Below are 22,203 nucleotides of genomic sequence, written 5' to 3' on the forward strand. Positions count from 1 at the left end.
TGTGCTTCTACATCCAGTTTATACACAGCTCTATACAATATACAGAAAACTTTATATACAGATATATTTATAGAATAAGCTATATTAATTTGTCTCTCCTTTTTACAGCAATATTAGTGTGGATCTTTCATACATTAGGTACAAAAAGTCACGGGAGAATGGCAGGTGGAGTGCAGAGGGTTTCCGGGGGCCTGGCTGCTCGCTACTATTTGCATATGGAAGTCCCCCACTCCCTGGGAGGACAGGCCAGCTCACGGCTGGGAGAGCTTGTGCTGTGGGTCTGGGGGACGATGTGGGGGTCAATCTGAGCTGGGGTGAAGGGGGTGGCTCAGACCCCCCCAGATGTGGCATGGAGTGACAGGAACGTGCAGCAGGCCCACCCTTCTGGGGGTCAGGCAGGGAGAGGACAGGGAAGGAAGCGGTGGGCTGGCCCTGGGTGTCTAGGGCTGAGTCCAAGTCTGCCCCAGCCCCAAGCCTGTAACACAGTATGGCTGCAGCCTTGGGGCTGGGGGGTATGTCCCTGATGGCTCAGTCCTGGGCATAGGGGCACACCCTAGAGGAGCCCCTCATACCTACCCTGGCAGAGGAAGAGTTAGAAGGCCAGATCCATACCGCTCCTTGCTGCTGCTGGCTGGGGTGCTTGTTGTATTGTTTCTCTGATTTAAGATTTCTGTCTAACATTCGAATTCTAAGGACCACTGATTTTTATCTTACTTCTGTGCTAGGCTGAGGCACTGCCTTGGCAGGGGGCAGGGAGGCCAAGAGTCTGGTGAGGTGGGAAGTCACAGAGGAAGGGGAGGCCCAGCTCCTGGGTCTCTGTCCTCATCTGTTAGGGTGGAGAGCTATCTGAGCCACCCAAGCTCTGGGGGTTACAGTTAGGGCTCAGGCCCAGGTACCAGGGATCATGAGGTGGTCAGGGGAGTCTGGGTATCCCCGAGAGGCTGTGAGTGGATCTTGAGTGGGAGGGACCATGCTTCCAAGGAGACCAGGGCACAAGTGGGCAGTTGCTTGCCTACACACGCCAGTAACTGGCTTGTCCCAAGGCTTCATTCACTTCACAGGCTGTGTTCTAGGCAGGTTAGGGGCATCAGGAGGCAGGCAAAGTGGGGAAGGCGAGCGGCCCTCTGCAGCCCCTTCCTCAGGAGTGGCGCACATTCATGCGCATGCACACACACACCTGACACTAGCATGCACAACCGCCCCACCCCAGCTTGGGGGAAAGACTAGGTTCCTACCTCCCGGACTGCTTCTCCAGACCATACATAGGAAAACCTATGAAGGCCTCAGGCTAACTTGGGACAGCCCGAGTCCCTGGCCCCTCCCCTCAGCAGTGGGCAGAGGTTTCCAGCCAGGACTCACAATACCCTACTCTTGGCCCCTCTTCTTATGGGCAGGACACAGTAGGAGGTGAAGCCCAGACCCGGAAAGGAGCTAAGTAGCCAGGAGAGCCAGTGGGCAGAGGCATGTTTGGTTTCAGACCCCAGGGCCCAGAACTGCCTAGGCATGGTGGGGTGACATAAAGGGGTCAGGCAGGTTACCCAGGAGACGGGGCTTTGGATGCCTTCTTTCTTCCCAGGGCCCTGACTCTGCAGCCAGGGTGATGTCACAGGAGTGTCCACCACCCTTTGAATGGCCAGAGTCCTGGGGGTAGAAGGTGAGCCAGGAAGCCAGGGAGTGGCAGGTAGGCAGGCAGGCCCAGTGGCCAGGGCCCATGAAGATCAGGGGCACCAGGCAGAGAAGGGATAGCCCTGACCCTACTCTCCTCCAGACCCCTCTGGTCCTCAGGTCCCACTCACAGGGGACAACTGAACACGTGATTTGGGGTGGGGGCTTACAAGCCCAGGATGCAACCTGAGCCAAGCCCAGCAGATTCTGTAAACATATACATCACTGCAGGCCACCTTGGTGGGGATCACCCCAGGGGGCTGGCCAGCAGGCACCAGATCTGGGGGATAGTGGCCAGGGCAGGTGCCAACTTGAGCGACATATGAGAATATGTGGAAAGGGGGCTGCTTTCTGCCTCGGCTCTGGGAGAGTAGCTGGAGGGCAGTGACAGGAAGCTAGCTTGCCTAGCGCCATTCCCAGAACGGAGATACCAGGCTGCCCACACAAAGGAGTCAGGCTGAGGGCTGAGGACTGACCATCCAACCTGAAGTCTCCCCCCTGTACCAAACCCACCCCTGTTCTTCCCCGACATCTTGGTTCTGAGGGTCCTAGGCTGAGGTAGGGATGCAGACCCTCTGCTCAGCAGCAGGGCTCCAGGGCCTGAGGCCACTCGGCCTCCGGGAGCCTCTCCTCAAAGCTATCGGGCCCCAAGTGGCCATTAGGTACCCACGGGGCCTTGAGTTCTGGTTGGGGAGGAGGTGGCAGCCACTGCCAGGTGCTAGCGTGCTGAGATGACCAAGTCATCTTGCTTGGTCGGGCTGGCCCCGTGGCCTGTGGGGGTGGAAGTCCGGATCTTGTCTGTGGCCAGACACTCCTGGCTGCTGAGGCCTGTGGGTGTCAGGTCCATGAGCTCCCCTGAGGAGCTGAGTGGGAAGGAGGGAGAGAGTGAGATGCCAGAGGAGGGGTCAGCAGATCCCGCAAAGAGCCTCGGGGGCTTGGGTACCAGGTTGGGCTCAAATTGGGCCCGAAGCAAGATTTCCTGTTGGCTGGGGGACTTGGGGCCTTCCGCGTAGTCGCTCGTGGGGCTCTCGGGCACCACCATGCAGTAGAGGTCCTGGAAGGAGCTGCTCTTGCTGTCCAGGTTAAAGAGGCTGTCAATGAACTCCGCAAATTCCAGCACCTGAGGGCTGGGTGAGTCCCCCAGGCGCCCATTGTGCAGGGCCAGCTCTCCCCGGGGGGCCACTCCGCCACCCTCGCCACCTGCTGCCTCCTCTTCCTCATTGGTTGCACTCGGTGGCCGCTCGGGTGTGACGCCCCCGCTGCCCAGAGCTGCCTCCAGGGGCTGGGTGTCCTGCGAGTGCTTGGACAGGCTGTCGGCTGCCAGAAGCTCTGTGCGTGAGCTGAGGGACGGGTTCTCCTCTGGAATGGCCGGGTCGATGTAGAAGAGATGGCCCTCGTCACGCTCCAGTACTGCGTGGAGGCTGGGCGAGCCCCGGATGCTGCGGAAGCCCGAGGAGCGGCGCGAGTCGAAGCTGTACAGTGATTCGGTGTCTGAGAGGCTCTCCATGGTGGCCAGTGGTGCCCGCCGGGACTGCAGCTCTGCCGCCAGCCGCTCCTGGGTGGACAGCAGTAACAGCTCTACAGGGTCTTGGCGGGCTGCTGATGCAGCAGCCACTGGGGACAGCAGCCGCCCCTCGGAGAAGCCCTCCAGGCTCATCTCAGACTGAGACTTACTCCTGCAGAGGAAGAGCATAAGGATGAGACTCAGAAGGACAGAGGAGACTGACCCAGACTGGAAAGAAGTGGGGGACAAGGACAGAATTTATCCAGTTCTCATTGAATGGTTTGGGGCAGAGAATCCTGACTTTTGAAAATCAACTCATAGTGTCTGGAGAGATAGCTCAGTGCTGTAAAAAGCACTGGCTGGGGCTGGAGAGATGGCTCAGAGGTTAAGAGCACTGGCTGTTTTTCCAGAGGTCTTGAGTTGAATTCCCAGCACCCACATAGTGGCTCACAACCATCTGTAACTCCATTTCCAGGAGATCCAACACCCTCTTCTCACCTCCAAGGGCACCAGGCATGCACATGGTATGGTACACAGGCATTCCTGCAGGCAAAACATCCACACACATAAAAAAATGAAATAAAATTAAGCCAACCCATAGGGCTTGAGATATGACCCAGAGTACTTCCTGCCCAGTCATGGGGACATGGGTTCAGATCCTACCACCCATATCAGGCAGCTCACAGCCCCTAGTAACTCTAGCTCCAGGGGACTCAATGTCCTCTTCTGGCCTCCATGTGCACCCACACATATGTGTACAGATGCTCACACAGTCACATACACACAGATAAAAAATTTTAAAAAAAAGGCGGTGGTGGCGCACACCTTTAATCACAGCACTCGGGAGACAGAGGCAGGCAGATCTCTGTGAGTTTGAGGCCAGCTTGGTCTACAGAGCGAGATCCAGGACAGGCTCCAAAACTACACAGAGAAACCCTGTCTTGAAAAACCAAATAAATAAAATAAAAAATAAAATAAAAAAAATCTAAAATAAAATGAAATAAACCCAACTCATAAGAAGTTAAGACAGAAAACAAAAGGCTGACGCTAGGTGGACAGGAATGGGGTCCCCAAAAGGCCTAAGATCCCACCAAGAGCATTACGATTCCCGGGGGAGTCTGGGCCCTGTGCATCCATACCCATTATGGTACTAACCCTTCATGGCGTCAAGGGATTGGCTGCTCTGGCTCACTCCTGAGGCCACAGTGAGTGGGAGACACAGAGGGTAGGACAGAGGGACAGGGAAGGAAAGAGAGCAGGGAGGAAGGGAAGAGGGATTCTGCCCCCAACTCTCAGATCAGCACTTTGCAGGGTCTCTTCTATCCCTTCCTCACCTGGGGTTCCCCCACGTCTCCCATGATCCTGCTCTAGGCTGGAAGGAGCAGCAAACTCTGCGGCCACCTTGCTGTTGGGAAGGAAGGAGAAGCTGGGAAATGGGTGGTGGCCTCATGTACAGCGGCCAAGGACAGGCTCTTCATGGAGACATGCAGCCACCACAGGAAACACACAAGGAAGGGTGTCTTGAGGGGTCCCTACCAAAGACCGGGAAGCAGTGACATCCTACTTCTCAGCAGCCAGATTTATAAGGAAGGATGCAGGCCTGGAGTCAGAACAACCCCTGGAAGAGGCACTGCTCTAGAATCTCCCATGACGTGTGTGCACATCTGTGAACGCGTGTGTATGCCTTGGTACCTGTGTGCGGCTGGACCACATGTACCTGTGTGCTGTGGGTATGGCACAATACAGCCATGTGTTTGCATGTCTACCTCTCCAAGTGTGCCCACAGCCATGTGTGTTCTGCCTGCCTTGGTGTGTATCCTGTGTAGAGTATTCTGTGTACTTATGAGGAAAGCTTCTTGTCATATGCCCCAGTATATATGCACAGCTGTGTAAGTATGTGGGTGTATATCTGTTAGATCTAAGTGGGAATGGGCAAATTCGTGTTTAGGTCTAGTGTATGTGGGTCTGTATATGCCTTGGAACCCCCCATGTTCCCTGGAGACCACCCCGTCCCCCACCCGAGACATTGATGGCAAGGTGAGAGACAGCCACAGCAGAGCGAACAGGATCCTGGGCAGACTTTAACTCCCACATCGAGCATATGGACACAGCTTGGGGGACATGCATGGGCCCAAAAGGCGCACAGAATGCATGGATGCACACATGCGCAATTAGGCAGACTCTGAACCCACACTCCCTGGGGTGGAGAGGGGATGCGAGACTCACCTGACGCTGCTGTTGCGATGGTCTGGGGCAGGCAGCTCCAGGGCCAGGCCGGTGGGCAGAGGGGGCCCCGTGGGCAGTGGCTGCTGCTGGAAGATGAGCTCAGGAGTGAGGTCTACCTCAGTGGGGCTCACCATGACCTTTGCAGCAGAAAGCAGTGCTGTCTTTCCCTTGTTGTAATTCTCCAGCACCTGGGGACAGGAGGGGGTGGCGCTGGTGGCAGGCGGGTGGCCAGCCCAGTCTTGTGCCTTCCCAGAGCAAAGAGCCTGATAACTCAGTGGGTCCCCTTTCGTTGTGGAAGGCCTGGGATGTGCCATGGGATGCTTGTCTCTAGAACAGCCAAGGTGGAGTACTCTTCTCTTTCTAGTCCTTCCGTGGTCCATGAAGGTAGATGCTGTCCCCACTCGGCTACATATCTGGTAATGGCCTTCAGGGCCTCTCAGATCAGTCTGTCTCAGGGATAAGCCCCTAGGAATCTTCTAAATTCCCTCTTCCCTACCATGGGGCAACTCGGTGTGTGGAAAGAGCCAGGAGGGTGGAGCAGAAAGACTGGAGGTCTTTCTGACTACCAGGGCCCGGCTGGGGACTGTGCCTGGGCTGTGGGGCATCCGGGTCTCAGGACCCTGTCTTTCAGAAGGGGATACAGGGACTCAACCTCTAGGGCACCCATGGGCTCTGCCTGCACTCACCTTGTTGAGCCCCTCCATGACCACGTACGGCAGGTGCTCATGGAGCATGGCTGGTGAGATGATCACCTCGTTAAAGGCTTTGTTGTCACCCCAGATGGCGAAGTATGTGGGCTCCTCCTGCTCACAGCAGCTGAGAGGGACACAGGTAGGGAAGAAAGGGGTCTGGGGCTCTGTTCTGTGCACTTGCTTAGGGATCTAGGCTGCATTTGGATGCCCCTGTTTACCCTAGGCGGCAGGTCAGTGTTCCCAGGCCTGGCTACTTCGCCTGTAGTCTATGAAAGGCTGATCTGGAGCCTCAGTCACAGTCCCTACAAGGCCTCTTGTCTGCTTTTGGTCTAGGCTACATCTGCTACCCCTGGGCAGGGCTCAGCTCCCCAGCTTTTTGTTGAAGGTGGGGGCAGCCTGTGTTAAGAAAGAGGGCCCAGGACCCAAGGCTCTGAGAGTATGGAGAAAGAGAGTCTACCTACTAGCACACTGTTCTTGTGTTTGCCTTGGCCACATTCTTGCCCACATTAATGCAGGGACACTGAGGTATGAGCTGGCCAGAGCCTGGTGGCTGCTATAGGTCATCTATTCCTAAATGCACCAAGACTAGAAAGAGCTGGGAGACACCAGTGAAGGGCTGATAGTGGGGTGGGTGCCAGTCAGAGGTAGGAGAGGCCTCAGTTTATCCCAGCTGGACAGCCACTTTTGGGTCAGGTCCCTGACACCTGCTTCTGGATCTGATGAATGCCTGGGCCTGAGTGTGGCCCTGTGAGGTGTAGACACAGCTTCCAAGGACTAGGCTCCTTCAGAGAGACAGAATCATAAAGAAAGCCCTGTTGGAGATGGCTGCAAGCTGGATCTTGTTTCCCTTTCCACGGTGAGCAGCTGGGGGAACCTCTCTATAGGAGTTCTGGACTGTTACCTCTATTTCTACCCCGGTTGTGAGTGGTTAACTGACCAGAGGCTGGTCCAGCCCTCAGCAGCCCCTGCCCTGAATTCACACCTACAGGAGTGGCCCAGATCTCCATCAGCACCTACCAGCATTGTTCTGCAGGATGGTTATGGACCACGTGGATGATGCGGCCAGGTGGGTAGAGTGGGGTGCTAGCCGAAAGGGCGATGGTCAGGTCACTGGGGTGGGTCCAGAGCCGTGTGCTGGCCAAGGTGGTCACCTCCACCTGATCCTCAGGCAGCTCTGACTTGGGGATACACTTCGTGGCCCCCACGATGATCCGCCACTGTAGAGGGCCAGAAAGAGGGGGATAGAGCTGAGTAGCTCTGACTGGGTGGGTAGGATCAGGGGTGCTTGCAAGGAGAGGCTCAGCAGATGAGAGGAGAGGGCTGGTGATGGGGGCAGTGGTTAGAGCATTAAAGGTCTGTGCCCACCTGAAGAGGCAGTGGCTGAGGTGTATGGTGGCCCAGTGGCCAATAAGATGCCAAGGACAGATGACACAGAATTGTTGCATTTCAGGACTGGAAAGGGCTTGGAAGACTAGCCAAGCCCTTCTCTAGTGGGTAAGAGACACACCTGGTAAGAGGAGGGATCTGCTGTGGGTCCCTGTGCAAGGCAGAGGTGGGACAGGCCTCAGTTTGACCCAGCGGGACCTGCCGGGTCAGGTCCCAGATCTGATGAATGCCTGGGCCTGGCTCTGTGAGGAGCAGACACTGCTTCCAAGGACGAGGCAGTCTTCAGGGAGACAGTCTCCTAAAGCTATGCTGACCCACTGCCTGACACCCGACCCAGGGTCCTGACTGCAGAGAGGCATGGGCAGCAAAGGCTAGGAAGGCTGCAGACAGGCAGCGGAAAGAGGGTGAGCGGCTGCGGGTGAGCGGCGGCGGTGGGTGAGCGGCTGTCTCACAGAGCACCCTCTGGGGAAAGAGGGCTTCTTCCTATTTTTGGCTTACCCCAGGATGTCTGGCCACAACACCTTGCCCCACCCCACCTGCCTGGCAGTGAAGGTCTTTTTGCATAGAAAGGGCCTCCAGGATCTTCCTCGGCCTGGTGTGTATTAATAAGCTGGCTCTCTCCTAGCCCCAGCAGAATAGTGGAAGACGCTGGGCACAAACCCTCGACATAGAGCCTGGGCAACCTCAACAGGCTTTTCTCTGCCTGCTCAAAGCACCCTTCAGGGATTGCCTTTCTCATGGCAGGCAGCTCTGTGCAGAGTTCCAGCTCTGACACCATGACAGCTTACTATGTGAGCAAAGTTCCTTCCACACTGGACCTCAGTCTCCTCACAATGGCAAGGATCGGATGGGCTGAGCTGGGACACTGAGGGTCTGATAGCCTGAAGTGTCCATAGCACAGCTGTGGCCTCTTGCGCTCTGTCCCTGGGTCAGTGAGGGAACAACGAGAGGGACAGCCAGGACTTCCCAGTGGTCAGGGAGCCGGTGGGGACTCACTTTGGGCTTGGTGCTTCGCTGCAGGACATCCAGAAGCTGCCGGCGGAAACCTTCCAGCTGGGAAAGGCCGATCCTGTGGAAGGGGGCGAGCATTAGCCTGGCCCAGGCCGGGGCTGGAAAGGGGCAGGAGAAGGGGCAGTGGGGGCGCCTGGCCTCCAGGAACTAGAAGGTAGGTCCAGCTGGGTCATGATGTGGGGGCAAGTCAGGTCAGAGAGCACTCAGGAAGGTGTGGACCCCACACTGTCTGTCTTCTCACCACAGGGCCATTAAGAACGGGAAGGGTTACTAGAGTCCTTAGGAAGAGGGTGAGGGGGGCTGAGTGAGACGTGAGCGCTCTGGCGTGGGGTGAGGCTCGCTAGGGGACCAGAGCAACAGAGAGGGACTTACCTGGGAACAAGGTCTTTGCCCAGAACCACAGCAGTGACAAACTCTTTGGAGTACTCCATGGCGTCCTCACTGCAAGAGAAGTTAAGGAGAGGGGCTTAGGCCCGGAGCAGGGCCCTGGCGGGAGTGGCCCCACTCTGCACCTGGGTTTGAGGCTTCCCAGGGAGCTTAGAGTGCCAGGCCGGCCTTCAATTTCCGCCCTTTCCGCCTGTGATTTTTCCAGAGGTCTTTGGAGGAGGGTCCACTTGGCACGTCATAAAGCCCTCGACCTACCACCCAAATCCTGTCCCGTGCCCTTCCCAAGTCTCCAGTGGTCAGGAGGTGGGCTGCCCATCCAGCCACCAGCTTCCAGGCCTGGCCAGCCCAAGTCAGCCCTTGGCTTTCAAGGGTCCTAGTTGCTCCAGGTAGCTCGAAGGCCTCAAGCTTCTTACCTCAGCAGGCCTCCTGGCGGGGAATAGGCGAAGCACTTGAGGGTCGGGTACTGAGGGCGCAGCAGGAAGGAGAGGATGGCAGCTGTGCCAGCGCCCAAGGAGTGGCCTACCACAATCAGGCCATAGTGTTTGGTTCCACGGCCCTGGGGACCAAGAGATGCCTGAGAGCCCTGCCTCAGTTTCCCAGCTGGCACTGGGAGCATGAGGGCTCTTCTCAGAGTCCTGGGATCATGCTGTCCTGCACGGATACTAGGGCTAAGGGAGAGCCAAGCTAGGTCCGTCCTCACAGGGCGAAGGCTCAGTGAGACTGTTTTCACACACTCCTGTGCATCCTCTGAAGCCTTTCTCAGAAATTCCCTCCTTGAGGAAGCCCTCCCTGATTTCCCAGAAACAGCTCCCTCCCTCCTAGGCATTGCACCTGCCCTGTGACCACTCTGGTGATTAGTTATAATCTTTTGATGACCCCATTCCTCCACCTGACCACTAGCCTAGAGTCTGGGAGACCTGGGAATGGGTGCTGGCAGCATCGTCGGGAGCTACCCATAGAGGGAGCAGTGGCTGGGCTGACTCAGGCTCCACTTAGCTGAGGTGCTGAGGCCCCTGCTCGGTGGATGATTTTGTCATTGGGTTCTGTCAAATGCCCAGCAACAAGTTGTCCCGACTACGAGGCTGGCAGAGCACACATCTGCTAACTGGGTACAGGGTACCAAGTAAGGACACTTGGAGAAGGGGGGCCTGGGAAGTGGGGTGGGCAGAGTGGAGCCAGCTATAGGGAGTTGGGAATGAGGGAGGGACGGACAGGAGCTGGTGTCTGGGGAGGGGTGCCATCATTCACCTCCTCTCCAGCATGGGACGGCATGGAGAACTCACCAGGTCCCGCCCAAAGGCCTGGGACAGGACCATCTCCTGCTCCAGCTTCTTCTTGATGTACTCAGCCGAGAGCACCATGCCCTGGGTGGGAGGAACAGAGCAGGGCTGGTGAGAAACCTCAGGGACCGGCACAGCCAGTGATCTCAGCCAGTGCCCGCTTCCAGCCCTCGAAAAACAGGCTGTGGGGGCTGGTGGGTACTTCTCCGGTTCCATTTTGAATTGCGTTTTGCAAGTGAGAAAACAGAGGTTCAGAGGGAAGTCTCCTGACAGAAACAGGTATGACATCTCCCCACTGCCTTCCCTGGAGATTTTAGGGACAGCCCCTGGCCCCCCAAGCCTTGGACTGGGCAGGCAGACGAAACCACAGCCTCTGACTGATCTCTGAGAGGGACGGTGATCCCTCAACTGCACGCACCTCAGTGCTGTCAGGGTTTGGGGGCAAAGGTCAGGGGACCTCAGGATGTTGAGGCTGATACCTTGTGGCCCAACCAGGTGCCTCGGTGTCCCTCCACAGGGAGGCGTTCAGCATCTCCAGTCAGGTCAGTCAGGGCATCCTTGAGGAAAGAGAGAGGCCACATGAGGGTGGCTGAGGAGGTCAGGCAAAGGCCACAAGTACTTGGGCCTGTGGGGGAGCCACGGGTAGCTTACCTTGGGGGACAGGGTTCCCCGGATACTGATCACCACTTTCTTCTTGTCATGGTCCACAGCTACGTAGAAGGGAGTTTCATAGACCTAGGAGTACCAGCTCATGAGCCGAAGTGACCCCAGAATGAAGTCAGACTCAGGGAATATCAATGAAACTCCCCACTGGCCACAGGGTCCCTAACACCTGCCACATCCAGGGCTCCTGGAGCTCACCGAGGAGTCTTTGGTCCCCGACCCTCCCACTCCACTCTGCCTCGGGCAGCCCTGTGCTCAGTCCAAACGGCCTACTGCCTCTCCCCAGTATCTCTGGGTTCTCCCATTCCCTTAAGGCTGAGCCTGGAGGTCCTAATTCTGAATGGGACTGGCATCCATTTCCCCACCTAGCTTGAGGCAGTGTGGGTCTGGGTCACCAAAATGGAGGAGGCCATCTCTGGACTACATACTGGAGATGATTTGGAAACTTACAGCTGGCTCCACTGGCCTAGGGATTGCTTTGGTGGCCTGGGTCCCCAGTGGCTTCCAGAGGAGCTGGGGCCCCAGCTCTTCCTGTCCCCAGCCTGGCCCCTCACCGCGTCATGACAGGAGGTGTAGACGATGTCGACGGCAGTCATGTTCTCATCCAGGAAGTGGCGGCGGATGGCGATCGCGTTGCAGCCACAGCAGTTGTCTTCCTCGATGGTGACACCAGGGACGAATCGGGGTCGTGCAGGGCAGAGACAGCACCTGGAGGGGGTGGCGGCAAGCCCAGGGCTGGTCAGCACCAACGGGGTGGCTTGCTCCTTCCACCCTCTCTGTAAGTGGCTGGGGGGTGGGCTTCAACCTCGCCCTGTCTCTGTCTCCCGACTGACCCTTGCTAAGCCCTGGTGACCTCTACGTGGTCAAACCCTGGACCAGCTCATCACACTGTCTCCAGGCAGGACCTGACTCAGGAATCCCGCCCCCCCATTTGGTTGGAGACCCCATCGCTCTTCTTTCTTCCAAGACGGAGCTTCCGCTCCAGCTTTCCAAGGTCCTGGCTCCAGCCTGGACCTCCCTGCCCTCTAGCAGCCTACTTCATGTGCTTGCCATCAGTTCACTCTGGACCCCAGTAGACCCACTGCAGACCTCCAAAGGCACCTTACCGGACTCCTACATGGCATCTCCCCTCAGCCGGACTGTCGGCCCTCCGGGTCCTCAGCCTGCTCCCTGGCTATCACACCAGCTCCTCTCAATCACTCCACACCAGTCCACTTTGTCTTTGCATTTAAAACCAAACCCACCCACTGTCCTTTTCCAGGAGACTAACTTAACTTCCTCTCCCTTGTCAGCCCTGCCCCTGCACACCAACCCAGCAGCACAAGGACCCTTTGGAGAGACATTACGCCACTAGGACATTTCCTCATCGGGCCCACAGGAAGGCCCTCCTTTTCAGCAGACAGGTCTCAGTCTTTTCCAGGCTCTGCCCCGTCTGGCCTTGTCTGACAGGCTGCCCGACCCCCTCTGGTCTATACCACTCTTGCCTTCCCTTCCTCTGCCTCCGCTCCCTCACCAGATTCTATGCACCTTATCCTCCTATACCCTTTAGTTTCCACCCCAGGGGACCCTACAGTGAGGTCGGCCCCAGCTACCTCTCTAACGGGCCCGTCCTGACATGACCCCTGGTCCAGCACTCAGTCCTTCCAAAGCCTCCATGTGTTCCGACCTGCCCTGGAGTCCCTCATCTGCCTACTATCTTGGCAGGAGCTACACAGGGCAAGGTCTGCTCTGTGCTAGTCACAAATGTTTCCCCGAGCACCAAGCCTAGACAGATGAGCCAGGGCTGAAATGGTCACTCAGTTAGGGGCGGGGGTGGGGGATGGGTCGGGGAGAACTGCATCTGCTTCTCGGGCCACCAGAGGGAGCCAGCACCCAACAGACTGGGTTCCAGGAGCTGGGAGAAGTGTGCCTGGGCTGCCAGCTGTCTTGACATTCAGCGTGGTGTTTGTCCTCCCAGAGCAGTGACTGTGGGACTGTGACTTCCCAACAGGGAGAGGCCTCACTGAGAAACCCCAGCGTCAAGCCGAGACCCGGAAATGCCTGAGTCTGGGAGTGGGACTACCCCAAACACAGGATACAACACACAGGATACACATCCCAGAGTTGAGCCTGGAGAAGCCACCATACCAATCAGGCCAAGTGGTGGCAGGCTTGGCCCAGGGTCTGAGCTCCTACCTTCAAGCCTTCAGGAAGCTCCCCTCTTTCCTCAGCTGAGCAGGAGGCTCTAATGAGGTAGAGGAGAGTCAGAACTTGGGTTCAAATCCTTCCTGGCATGTCACTTCCTGATTCTGTAGCCACAGTCCGGCTCAGCCTCAGCTTCCTTCCGGCGCTGACTGCTACTTCCCCAAGCTACTGGACCCCTGCCTGTCCCTTGTGTCACGCCCCTTGTCCCGCTCACCCTCCACGCACAACAGGCCCTGACAAAGTGGTGATGGCGCACCTGCTGAGGCAGACAACCTCAGGGTAGCATCAGAGAGCTAGTGGAAATGACAGCGGCGGCAGCGGCGGCGGCAGCGGCGGACGGCAGACGGTGCCCAACCATCTCTCTCTCCAGTTATCCCTGTGCTTTGGGCCTTCCTCTCCACCTTACCCTAAGCTCCTTCTCCCAGGACGGGGCCTGACTGTGCCCCACCGAGGCTGCGGACTCTGTCCTCTGCCGCTGCAGCACAGGCTCATACAGGTGCTTATCTTCCCACCGTGCCCAGAGCACTCAGAGCCCCACCGCCAGTGGCCCCGTGGTTCTGAACTGTCCTATGGGCTGATAGCATTTGCCAGAACCAGGGAAACAGGCCCCTGAGAAGTGGAGTAGGTCCACCTGCTTGGAATGCAGGGGAAAATAACAGGCATGGACATTTGGCAGAGATGGGAGAAGCATGTAGTGACCTGGTCTTCTCTGATCAGTGGCTGGGGGGTGGTGAGGACAAGGTCTCAAGAGCCACCAGCTTTCTCAAGAGAGAGGCACTGCAGAGCAGGTGTGGATGCTGTCATCCCCCAGGACAGGGCGTGGAGGACAGAGGTACTGGCCTATCAAGTCAGCTTTTCTGGAACAGGAGCCCAGGGAACTGTCCCGCTTCTGTCTGTCATGGACTGAGGGTGGAGACACCACAGAAGGACAGGGTCCTTCCAAAGCCCTTCTCTGGCCCACTTAGAAGCACAGAGCCCCGCCCCTGGGTGGGGCTGAGGGCGGAGCCAGTTACAGGCCAGATTTGGTTGGGTCCAGCCAGGTCTTTCTCTGCTCAGAGCCTGATAAAGCCTTTCAAAGTGCCTTCTTGGAGCATTTCAAGAGACCTCTGTGGAGTGGGCCTTTGTCTCCAGAAAATTCTTCTAGAAAGGCAGAGCACAGGAGGGGAGCCAAGAGAAGGGAGATGTGGTCAGACAGGAATGGCTGTGGGGGGCAGAGGAAGCCCAAAGAGGAGAATCGGCAGTGTAGACACTGCAGTATTGCATCTCAAAAATGGATGCGTCAACATCCCACCTCACAGATGCAGAAAGCCAGGCTCACAGAAGCGCACTGACTTGCCCAAGGCTGCAACTGAAAGTCTGCATTCAAACCCAGAACTGTCTACTTCGAGTCCGTGAAGGAAGCAGGAGGAAGGCAGTGGCCCAGTGACCATATGGGAGAGAAGCTGCTTGGTGGGGACCAGAGGAGGTGGGGGCAGGATAGCAGTTTCAAAGCCCTAGGGGAAGGGGGTACCAGCACATCACTGAATCCCTTCCCTCTACCCCATGCTGGTGTGGCTGGGGACTGACAGAGTACTCACGAGCAGGACCGAGCCAGTTGGCAGAGGCCACAGGTGGGCTTCCGCATCAGGTACATGGGCCAGCCGTAGGCGGCCAGGGCAAAGAGCATGTAGTAGCAGACTTCTTTGTAGCGTAGCATCTCATGCTGGAAGACAGGATATAGAGAGAGGGCGGTAACCTCTGCCCCTCCTGCCTGCTACCTCAGCCACCACCAGCCCCTGAAGTGGGAGCCTGCCTACCTGCTCCAGTGCCGGATAGCTTCTGGGCCCCAGGGTGGAGGAGGGGCAGCCCCTTCAGACACTGATTGCATTTGCCCAATTATCTCCCTGTACGCAGGCCAGAATACTCATGAGACCTATCCTACCACAACACTCTTAGAATTCATGATTTGGGGACAGAAAATCACTCGGAGCACTGGCTTGTTTACCCAAGAAGGAAGGGAGTGTGGGCTGTGAGTGGCAGTCGCTCCGCCTCAGCAATCAGGCCCTGGGAAACTTAACCCTGTGAAGCCCTGGGGCCCACAGCTGGGGGTGTCTTGCTATGGCAACAAGACAAGCCATGCTGGGCATGGAAACATGTCACCAAATGTCTCTGGCTCTCCAGTTTGACTCATGGAGTCCCAGGTTCCTGAGGCTCGGGGAAGCCGTCTCCCTGAGATTGGGATCACGCTAGAGAAAGGTGCCACTTTGAAACCCAGGAGTCTGCTGCCCGACAACTGTTCTTGATGCTGTGGTTGATATCAGTGTTACAAGCTGTCCAGAGGCGGGATGGCAGAGTCCCAGGAAAGCCTGTCAGTCAGTCCCCAGCCCCTGGGCACCAGGACTGTGGCACTTAGAGGGAATTAGTCACCTTGTAAAAGTTAAGGAGGGTGATTAGTCATCTTGTGACGTGAAACAGGTAGGCCTCAATCAGCACCCTCTGCCTGCTCTTCAGGAACTCAGGAAGGAGCCAGTAGCTGCAGAGGCAATTACCCGGGGTGACAGGACAGGGAGGGCGGGGCACTGGCAGCCTCTGCCAGGTGACAGGTGCAGACTCTGCACCTCTCCCCAGGGGGTGGTAAGAGCCAGCCAGGCAGGGCCCTAGTGAGTGGCAGGCACCTGGCTAAGGGCACCGGCTGTATATATATGTGGCTGGTGAAATGAAATGATGTCTGATTGGGGAGACAAGACACCTGGGGCTTCTCTAGAGACAGATCCCCAAAGGGCTAAAACTTCTCCAGACCCGTCTTAATTGGCACCAAGTTTCTAGCACCTTGCTGGACTGGATTTAGGATGGGTCACTTCCTCCTACCCCAGCTCTGGGTGCCTAGGGCATTTTACACCTCTCCTAAGGCTTTGGGGATGACAGACTTGCTCCAGGTCGCAGAGAGAAGCCATGGAGCAGGGATGCACATGGGTTTGCCTTCTCTGGGCCAGGCTGACTGTGGTTCCGCCCTTGGCCATGCTGGCCTGGGCTGGACCTCATACCACAGAACCCGCTTTCCCTGAAACACATGAGCTTTCTACTACAGGTGCTTGAGGAATGACTCTACTGCTAAAAAGGCTTTAAAAGGCAATGCCACACCCCACTGCCTATCATGAGGGCAGCAGTGGCAATAAAGTCACAGCTCATCCCCGTGAAGCACTATGCAATCTCTAGAAGCCAGGCTCAAACGTTTTGGAGCTTGGCTAAGAGATTCAGGGTCCTACTTATAGAAATGGCACGATGTGAGGGCTCTTGAGGAGCTGAACTGAGAGGAGACTCCCTGGACGGCTGAGCAAGAGCGCTGGGGTCAGCTTACACCATGTAGTTTGTGGGGAGGTGGTAGAGAGAACTGGGGAGAGGAAGGGATTTCCAACTCACCGAGTTCTTGAGGTCGAGGTACTTGGTGTTTCTGGTCACTGGCATCCCAGACAGGAAGGCCAAGATGTCATTGTTTGCCTGGAAAACAGGAGAGGTAAGATGGACAGTGGTCCAGATGTGAAGATGAGAAGGGAGTTCAGTTTCTGCCTGCTTCAGAGGTCTGAAGGAGCACGAGGCTTGCAGCTCTTCCAGGATCCAGCAATTTTCCAAAATCATACTTCCCTGTATTTCTAGTTCCCCCCATTCTACGCAGAGCTTCAGACCCCAGGGGATGGTCCTGTGCCACCTCAGAGGGAAAGGAATTTTGTGTGAGATGTGCTGAGACTGGAACTGGTGTGCTGGTGAGGACAGGAAGGCAGGACAAACTTCAGACAGAAGGCTGAAGCGCTCGAGCGGGCACTGGCCATCTAACCCCAGAGATCAGGATGTCCTCGGAGGCTGGCCTCAGAAGCAGCCACAGGTGGCCCAGAGAACAAGTCACCCTACCAGGAGTCAGTGGAATGGCTGGCTGAAGGTTTCAGCTAGGACACCGGAGGGCAATGAACAGTCCACAGTGGCCTGGGGGCTCCTGGGGGAGAGGACGCCACAGGATCAGCCCACAGCAGGGCCCCACGGGAGAGCTCGGGGTGCTCACCTCATCCAGCACCGCATTGCGCTTGGCTCGCTGTCGCTGTCTAAGCAGCACCAGGCCAGCAATGATGTCGGAGGGCACGATGTCGAGGTCACGGAAGAATTCAGCAAAGAGGTAGGCAATTTCTGAGTAGGCATCCTGTCAAGCAAGGCCCAGGAAGGGCAGGAGGCGGTGGCAAGGCAGCAGGAGAGAGGAGAGAGCAGGAGTGAATCCCCGGGGCAGGTTAACTAGGAACCTCCACAATCCTGGCCAACGTGGGCCTCAGGCAGTGGCTCTGTGCAGCAGGAACCCTGGGACCCTGTTCTGGGTTCAGAGCCTTCACCATCTGTGGGTCCTTCCTCTTCCTCCCAGACCTCTTCTCTCCGCTGAGGTCCTTACAGCTCATGCTACCCTTTGCTTTCAAGTGCCAACCTGAGGCCCTACCTCTCCTCTTGCTCTAGATACCCAGAATCAAGGCCCAGGCAGCCCTTCTCCAGGAGAGAAGTCACACAAAGTATCTGGCCGCCCCGCCCCGCCAGCTGTGACCCTGCAAGACCCACTAAGAGCTCTGGAAGGCTCGCAGGTCTCACGCGCCCCCTGCTCCTCAGGAGCCTCAGCTCAGTGGGCCCTGTAATGTGTTTGAGAGAAGTACAATCTCATAGTCGGTGGCCTCTCTGGCTTCAGACTGGCCCTGGGCCTTGGGTAGGAGGCAAAGGACAGAGACAAGCCCTGCCGGGCGTGGGTCCTGGGTCTCTGCTGCCTTCTGCTGCCTCAAACCTGTCAGGAGAGGGTGGGGTGGAAGCAGAGTCACAGCAAGTGAGTCTGTCTCACTGGGTCTCACCCTTAAGTGCCTGGCAAGCCAAGGGCTGCAAGCACAAATCTCCGAAGGGCCACACAGCCTGCTACTGTTCAGCCCCAGCTGCCCAGCCCAAGATGCCATGTTTGGACCTACAGACCTTTATGTAAATGCTACTGGTGTTTTCAAAGACTGACATTTAAGTGTAGTTCTTTAGCACCAACATACAAGCTGACGAAAACCACTCTGATGGGATCTGCCCCTGGGCTGTCTGTACCTAACAGGACCATGCTGTGGGCACCTGCGACCTTTACACCAGCTTCTCACAACAGCCCTGACTCTGTGTTGTGCGCAGGAGAAGACCATGCCCTTCCCAGGCCCAGGCAAGCCTCGTGTCCACCTGCCAGGGCTCCACTCTCTGCCCTCTGCACAGCACACCTGCAGCCAGGATCTAGAGAGCTACAGCATAGAAAAAGGAAATGCAGAATACGCTCTACTTGCACTCCCTTCCCACTAGCACTTCCTTCTGCCCCAAGCATGGCTACTGACTTCTCTAGCCCTTCTACTAACTAGCTGTGGGATATTGAACAAATCATTCCATCATCTCTGGGTCTTAGCTGCCTGATCTACAAAATTAGGGGTGGGGCTGGATGACCTCTAACCTCCCTACCCTACACTAAGGGGGCTATCTCCCCACTCAGAGCCATCCTTAGCTGATGCTGCCTTCCTTCTGCTGAGCTTGCTTCTCAGGGCTTCAGAGATGAAGGCTGACTGTACCACCCAGCCCCAGGCTAAGCACTCAACGGCACCCCAGACCTTCCAGATCCACCCACTTCTGGCCACGTGTTACTGTTCTTCTCTTAAACTAAACTGTGTTCCAAGGGTATCAAGTCAGTCTTCACACCTTTCTATTTTCTCAGTAAAGCAGGTAAACGGTTGCTTTACACAGTGGAGCAGTCCATCAGTGGAAGGGCAGGCTGTCCCGTGAGCAAGCTGTCACTCTGCTCTCAATCAAGGCCCTGCCTCCTACCAGCCCCACCCACCCAACATCACCAGACAGTGAAAGGCACCTGCATGGCAGGCAGAGGACCCGGGTGAGGCAAGCAACCCCGGGTACTTACTGACTGCGAATCCTTTGTCCGGGTGCAACAGAGGAACACTTTAAGACGTCGGGACCAGCTGGTGGCCTGACCCTCCTCTAGCCGGTGCCTGTGAAGGTAGACCGTTGACAAGTGTGAAGTCAACGGGCTGGACAAGAGGAGCTGGGCCAGATGTTATGGAAATAGGACGGTCTGTTCCCAGGACACACCAAAGCGGGGCTGGGGGGAGGGTAGGCAGCTGGCTAGCTACAGCTGGGTGGCCAGTGACCTAGATATCAGCCAGCCACGGTATTCCCTGGAGACTCTTGCCGGCCAACCTGGTGAGTTGTTGTGGGGTGGGGCAGTCCCTGACTTTTGGTAGACTGACCCATGGGCATGGCCTGGGGACTTCAGCAACTCATGTGTTGAGTACTGAGAGGAAATCTAGGGGGTTGGGCAATGCCCTGGCATTTCCCAGTTCCTCACAGCTGCGGTCTGGGTAGGGCAGGCCCGCTGCCCGCATAGTTGCCCCTGTCCATTCTCTTCTCCCTCTACAGTTCAGGTGGGGACTCAGGAGGCCCAGGAGTCAGTGAGCAGAGGCGGAACAACAGGCTACTTTCCCACAAAGACACCATCGTGCTGGGCACACAGGGACTTGGTGCGTTTTAAGCACAAACATAATAGTCCTGGCACCAACCATGTAGATCTCCAAACTCTCCAAACTAAGTCAGCAAAGGCTAGCTGGGTTTTGAGCAATGTGATGCCCCCTTAAACGCCCATCACAGGGTGGTGGGGGGAAGGGGGAGGCAAGGTGGTTCTCAAATGCATTCAAGGCACTTTACAGCCACCAGAAACGATAGACTGGCTCTCCATGAGCTTCTTGGCTCCTCTCTGCAGTCAAGAACTGCTCCCCATTCCTTTAACCCTGGCTACATAGGCAGCTGACCAAAAAGAAGGGAGCAGGAGGGGCTAGGGGTGATGTAAGAGATCAGCTGTCTGGGAGACCTGCAGTCCCTAGAAAATGAAGCAGCCTTGCATTCCAAATCGATACCCCACCACCCTTGACAAAGAGAGAGTGAACATGGCCCAGCTGGGTTCTTAGGGCATCACATACTTTTTGCTTTCTAAGCCAACCGGGCTTTCAAACACAGGATGTGAAATTTCCTCCGCAGCCTCTGGCCAGATAGAGAGCTCACTCCACTGAAGTACCTCTCATGAACACCAGGGGGCAGATGACCGTAGGAATGTATGAGAAGCTGACAGGTGTGGTCAAGTGCAGTCCACCGACCACGCCAAGGAGACCACATACCAAGTCTGAACAGAAAGTTCATGGACCCCAACAGCCCTCTGTTGGGAGACTCACTGTGTGAAAGGGGGCAGACATTCCTTCTACAAAAACCCAAGGTCAAGCCTCCTGGGAAGCAGCCGGGAATAACACCCTCCCCCAGGCCTCCCCAGATTTCACTAGAAAGAGAAAGGACCAAACCTTAGACACACTCCCGGCTTTCAGAAACCAAAATAACTTAACCATGTGGTAGACGGAATGCACATGTCCCCTGCGGGAGTTGATAGCTTGAAAAATGTCTCTGTTAGAAAAACTGTTGGTTTTAGAGCCAGTGGAGGACACTCAGGCAGGTGGTAAGCTTGACAAAGCCCCACAGCCAGACTGTGCTCTCCAGCCTTGCAGGAGACCTGGAGAAACCACAGCAGGTCACAGGCCTGCGAGCTATGGCCTCTGACAGGGCCTGGAAACCACAGGGAGCTTCCTAATTAAAATGACAGCAAGCACCAGGCCCTGCTGTACAGGCTCCTACTGCCTGGAGCCCCAAATCACCCAGAGTCAGGAAGGGAAGAAGGTTTTCCCCAGGGCCCAGGAGCCCAGAAACGGGTCGGGTGCGGCATGTGCTCAGAGCAGGCAAAGTGGGACAGGGGGTGGTGGCCAGCTGCACTGGGGACAGAGAAATGGGCTCTTGAGCCCTGGCTCCAAAGCCTGACATTTCAGGCTGGGAGGTGGCCAGACCAGGCATGGGTGTGGTGCTGGAGGCAGTGACGAGCTGATGGGCTGACGTGGAAGGTCTAAGGCATGAGTGGGGGTGGGGGACAGGCCTTCTGGGCAGGGGTCTTGGCAGCCTGCTCTCCTGTGGCTTGGGGTAGTGACTCAGATTCTTCATCTGTGGAAGGGGTCTCACAGCTGCTCTGGGATAGCAAAAGAACTAACTGGATTAGTCACAAAGGGCTAAGCACCGGGCCTGCCTTCCAGGGGAAGCCTGCCTGATTATGGGGGCTACTGTACTGTGACTCATCCTGGGAGCATCCCTTGCTTTCAATAAAGAAGTCACTACGGCCATGCTGGACACCCTCTCTCATTTTCTCTGCCATTCCACTTCTTTTAAACACCAGTGAAATCTCCTCCAGGAAGCCTTCTATGATTAACTTATTTCAACCTCTGAGACCTAGAGGGAGCATCACCTAATCGCTAATTAAGGGCTCCAAAGTTAGGCTGAGAGCTAGTCCTCAGCCTCACCACATAACCATAATCATAGAACCTTTGTGCCTTCGTTTCTCCTCTCCCGTTATAGGGAGGACATGGGCTGGAACTCACTTTGCACAATGCTTGTGTCTGCTGTTACTACTCATAATTGAGACGATGAGTCCTGCTCCTGCTGCTGACAGCAGCAGCTTCCCATTACCTCAGCCCATAGTGTTAACCACTTGGCACATATTATCTCACTTAAACCGCACACCGACATCCCGAGTCAGTCCTGAGCCAGGAACCGTTAGTCTCACTTTTTTTTTTTTTTTTTTTTTTTTTTTTTTTTCCGGGGCAGGATTTTACTGTATAGCTCTGGCTGGCCTCGAACTCACTATGTAGACTAGGATGGCCTTGAACTAATCCAAATGCCTCTGCCTCAGTAGTACTGAGTGCTAGGATTAAAGGCACGTACCACCACGCTCATCCTATTGTTATTTTTTCAACAAAGGAATTGAGGAAGTGAGAGAGTGAGGCTTTCACAAGAGCTGCGGCTCACAAGATGCTGGCGTGTGATTTGGGAGGGAACAGGACCCCTCTCTGCCTGTCAGTCTGCAAAGTTCACGAGGGCACCACCCGCCTACCCAGACCACTGACCGCAGGTTGTAAGTCCGCAGATTCCGCTGCCTCCTCTTGGTGGCTCTCAGCTTGACGAAGGTGCGGCCCGTGGGGTCAAAGACACAGAGGACAGTGATGCAGACGCTGAGGATCACCACCCAGTTGCAGACAACCATTCCTGTTGACAGCAGAAATGAGAAGAAAGAATTGCTGTTGGGTTCACCTTCCTGGGA

At 56.3% G+C, this 22,203-nt stretch overlaps 1 protein-coding gene across 1 annotated transcript in view; it reads right to left on the reverse strand.

Moving 5' to 3' along the window:
- Dagla (diacylglycerol lipase alpha) overlaps positions 1–22,203 on the reverse strand; it is a 58,030-nt gene continuing 35,827 nt past the window's right edge. The window contains exons 5-20 of the mRNA XM_028884279.2: positions 22,010–22,148; positions 18,925–19,012; positions 17,032–17,166; positions 16,398–16,475; positions 14,576–14,700; positions 11,369–11,522; positions 10,803–10,886; positions 10,631–10,708; positions 10,155–10,235; positions 9,285–9,427; positions 8,857–8,925; positions 8,470–8,542; positions 7,105–7,304; positions 6,082–6,211; positions 5,396–5,583; positions 1–3,341 (exon numbers count right to left, since the gene is read on the reverse strand). Coding sequence (XP_028740112.1) covers positions 2,384–3,341; positions 5,396–5,583; positions 6,082–6,211; positions 7,105–7,304; positions 8,470–8,542; positions 8,857–8,925; positions 9,285–9,427; positions 10,155–10,235; positions 10,631–10,708; positions 10,803–10,886; positions 11,369–11,522; positions 14,576–14,700; positions 16,398–16,475; positions 17,032–17,166; positions 18,925–19,012; positions 22,010–22,148 — 2,723 coding nt within the window. The 3' untranslated portion in view covers positions 1–2,383. The remainder of the gene's footprint in view (positions 3,342–5,395; positions 5,584–6,081; positions 6,212–7,104; positions 7,305–8,469; positions 8,543–8,856; positions 8,926–9,284; positions 9,428–10,154; positions 10,236–10,630; positions 10,709–10,802; positions 10,887–11,368; positions 11,523–14,575; positions 14,701–16,397; positions 16,476–17,031; positions 17,167–18,924; positions 19,013–22,009; positions 22,149–22,203) is intronic.

This window comes from Peromyscus leucopus, chromosome 1 (assembly GCF_004664715.2).
Source record: "Peromyscus leucopus breed LL Stock chromosome 1, UCI_PerLeu_2.1, whole genome shotgun sequence".
Classification (NCBI taxonomy): Eukaryota; Metazoa; Chordata; class Mammalia; order Rodentia; family Cricetidae; genus Peromyscus; species Peromyscus leucopus.